The sequence below is a fragment of the Eimeria mitis genome, genomic scaffold (genome assembly GCF_000499745.2).
Source record: "Eimeria mitis Houghton genomic scaffold, Emh_scaff1998, whole genome shotgun sequence".
In the NCBI taxonomy this organism is placed as follows: domain Eukaryota; phylum Apicomplexa; class Conoidasida; order Eucoccidiorida; family Eimeriidae; genus Eimeria; species Eimeria mitis.
In genome coordinates, this window is record NW_013570321.1 from 2376 (window position 1) to 5355 (window position 2980).

Sequence of the window (2980 nt, forward strand, 5' to 3'; positions counted from 1 at the left end):
CTGTGTTTGTACTGTCTCCTTTGATGCCTCCCTAGCAGAGCTCATCGACGTCCTCATCCTAAACCCTAATTCCAGTCCCCTCACCAGGTCTGCTGCTGCTGCTGCTGCTGCTGCTGCTGCTGCTGCTGTTGCTGCTGCTGCTGCTGCTGCTGATGCTGCTGCTGCTGCTGGTGCTGTTGCTGTTGCTGCATGCATGCGGTTAAGCGGCGTTTGATGCTTCTGCTGCTGGAAGTGCTGCTGCTGCTGCTGTTGCTGCTTCTTCCTGCACGCTGCTGCTGCTGTTACTGCTGCTGCTGCTGCTGCTGCTGCTGTCCGTGCTGTTGTTACAACTTGTATATTTTCTGCTGCTGCTGCTGTTGCTGCTGCTGCTGCTGCTGCTGCAGCGTGCTGAAGGAGAAGGACGCTATATTCCCCGACCCCATGCCGCCCTGGCGCCAGTGCAGCAGCAGCAGCAGCAGCAGCAGCAACAGCAGCAGCAGCAGCAACGGCAGCAGCAGCAGCAGCAACAGCAACGATCGCAGCAAGAATGGTGAATCTACTGTATGCGGTGGGGGAGCAGCAACAGCAGCAGCAGACGCAGCAGAAGCAACATCAGCAAAACCAAAAACAGCAGCAGCAGCAGCAGCAGCAGGAGCAGCAGCAGCAGCAGCAGCAGCAGCAGCAGCAGCAGACGAGGATGAGTTGTTGTCTCTACGAAAGGGAATTTTAAGCGGCCGTTTTTTTCAGGCCTCACGAGAGTTCACAGCTGACATTAAGCGTGAGGGTTTAGGGTTTAGGGTTTAGGGTTTAGGGTTTAGGGTTTGGGGTTTAGGGTTTAGGGTTTAGGGTTTCTGGGTTTGAGTGTGTTGGATTTAGGGTTTAGGTTAACGTCAACATAACCTTCCTTTTAGGGTTTAGGGTTTAGGGTTTCAGATGTATAGAACCTCTCTCTATTAAGGGTTTAGGGTTTAGGGTTTAGGGTTTAGGGTTTAGGGTTTGTATGTTGTATGTATATTTGTGACTACACTGAAGCAAGCTCAGCAGTATAAGAGCTCTCTGCACTCAGGGCTTAGACTTTAGGGTTTAGGGTTTAGGGTTTAGGGTTTAGGGTTTAGGGTTTAGGGTTTGTGTGCAGTGCCTGAATCATCACTAACTCGTATTTTAGGTTTACCTTCTCGGGGTCAGCTGCAGGAGAGCAGCAGCTGCAGTGTATGTACACCTCAGCTGCTGCTGCTAGAAACAAAAAACTTTTTATTTGGGCCCCCATATGCTGAAACTTTTTTTCTGAGGCAGCGGCTTGCATGCGCAGCCCTAAACCCTCAAGCAGCACTGGGGATCGTCGATCCCACACCCCACACACACCCCACAACAACACCCCACACCGACCACATACACCCGGGAACCAACAACCCCACAACAACCCCCAACATCGCTGGGATCGATGTGGGATCCAACAACCCCAACAACCCCACAACACCCCACACTGCTGGGGTGCAGCAGCTGGGATCCAACAACCCCAACAACCCCACAACAACCCCCAGCGGGGCTGGGGTGCAGCAGCTGGGCGCCAACAACCCCACAACAACACCCCACACTGCTGGGATCGTTGTGGGATCGATCGATCCCGCGGCCCCCCCCCGTATCCAGATTGCCTTTGAATGCGAAGTCGTCATCACCACCCCCTCCTTCTTTCAGGTACGGAGCAGAACAGCTAGCTAGCTAGCTAGCTAGCTAGCTAGCTAGCTAGCTAGCTAGCTGGGGGGGTAGTTAGCTAGATAGCTTGCTGGGGGGGTAGCTAGCTAGCTAGCTAGCTAGCTGGGGAGGTAGCTAGCTAGCTAGCTAGCTGGGGGGGTAGTTAGCTAGCTAGCTAGCTAGAGAGGTAGTTGGCTAGCTAGCTAGCTAGCTAGCTAGCTAGGGGGGTAGTTAGCTAGCTAGCTAGCTAGCTAGCTAGCCAGCTAGATGGAGAGGTAATCAGCTAGCTAGCAGCTAGCCATCGAGGTAGCTATTTATATAACGAGAGAAGTAGCTGTGGGGTGCCGCCTCAGCAGCTGTGCTGGGGGCGTTGTTTACTAGGGTTTAAGCTCTAGGGTTTAGGGTTTAGGGTTTAGGGTTTAGGGTTTGGGGTTTTGTGGGGTTTAGGGAAAGATAAAAAGCGACAGTCTGCGGGAGCTGCACGCGGGGATGCATCTACTCAAAACCCTCATACAGGAGGCCCTTGCTGCTCGCATCAGCAGCAGCAACGAAGCAGCAGCAGCAGCAGCAGCAGCAGCAGGAGCAGCAGCGGGGGGTCCTGCTGCTGCTGCTGCTGCTGCTGCTGATGAAGAGGGAGACAGCGCCGCAGCGGGCCGTGAAACTGCTGCTGCAACAACAGAAGCAGCAGCAGCAGCAGCAGCAGCAGCACCAACAGCAGCAGCAGCAGCAGCAGCAGCAGCAGCAGCAGGAGAGTATGTCTCCTATCAGCAGCAGCTAAAAGAGACAATAGCTGCGGTGTATAGGCAGCTTGCTGCTGCGCTTCATCTTATACTGCCGTCGACTCGATACGAGTGTAAGTAAACCCTAAACCCTAAACCCTAAACCCTAAACCCTAAACCCTAAACCCTAGCTCTGGCGTGCATAAACCCTTCTTTGTTTCACTTCTTTAGGCCTGGGGTATTCAACTCCGCAGGGAATCTAGGGTTTAGGGTTTAGGGTTTAGGGTTTAGGGTTTAGGGTTTAGAGTTGGGGTGTATGCGCAGGTGTTTTGTTTGCTCTCTTGCTGATACTGACGGCTCACGTGGTGTATATACACCTAAACCCTCAAACCCTAAACCCTAAACCCTAAACCCTAAACCCTAAACCTTTGTCGTGCTTCCACTATGTTCTCGCCCCAGCAATTTTTATTGAGCTGCAACCGCAGCAGCAGCAGCAGATGCTGCTGCTGCAGCAGCTGCTGCTGCTGTTGCTGCCGTTTCTACTCCTGCTGCTGCTGCGGGGGCGGCGACAGCAGGAGCAGCAACAGCAG

At 53.6% G+C, this 2980-nt stretch overlaps 1 protein-coding gene across 1 annotated transcript in view; it reads left to right on the plus strand.

Annotated features, from left to right (window-relative positions):
- The window catches only part of EMH_0047110 (GRAM domain-containing protein, putative), a gene marked incomplete at both ends in the record, with an annotated part of 3977 nt that overhangs the window by 666 nt on the left and 331 nt on the right, over nucleotides 1–2980 (plus strand). Inside the window, 3 exons of the mRNA XM_013496242.1 lie at nucleotides 384–757; nucleotides 1115–1674; nucleotides 2119–2524. Coding sequence (XP_013351696.1) covers nucleotides 384–757; nucleotides 1115–1674; nucleotides 2119–2524 — 1340 coding nt within the window. The remainder of the gene's footprint in view (nucleotides 1–383; nucleotides 758–1114; nucleotides 1675–2118; nucleotides 2525–2980) is intronic.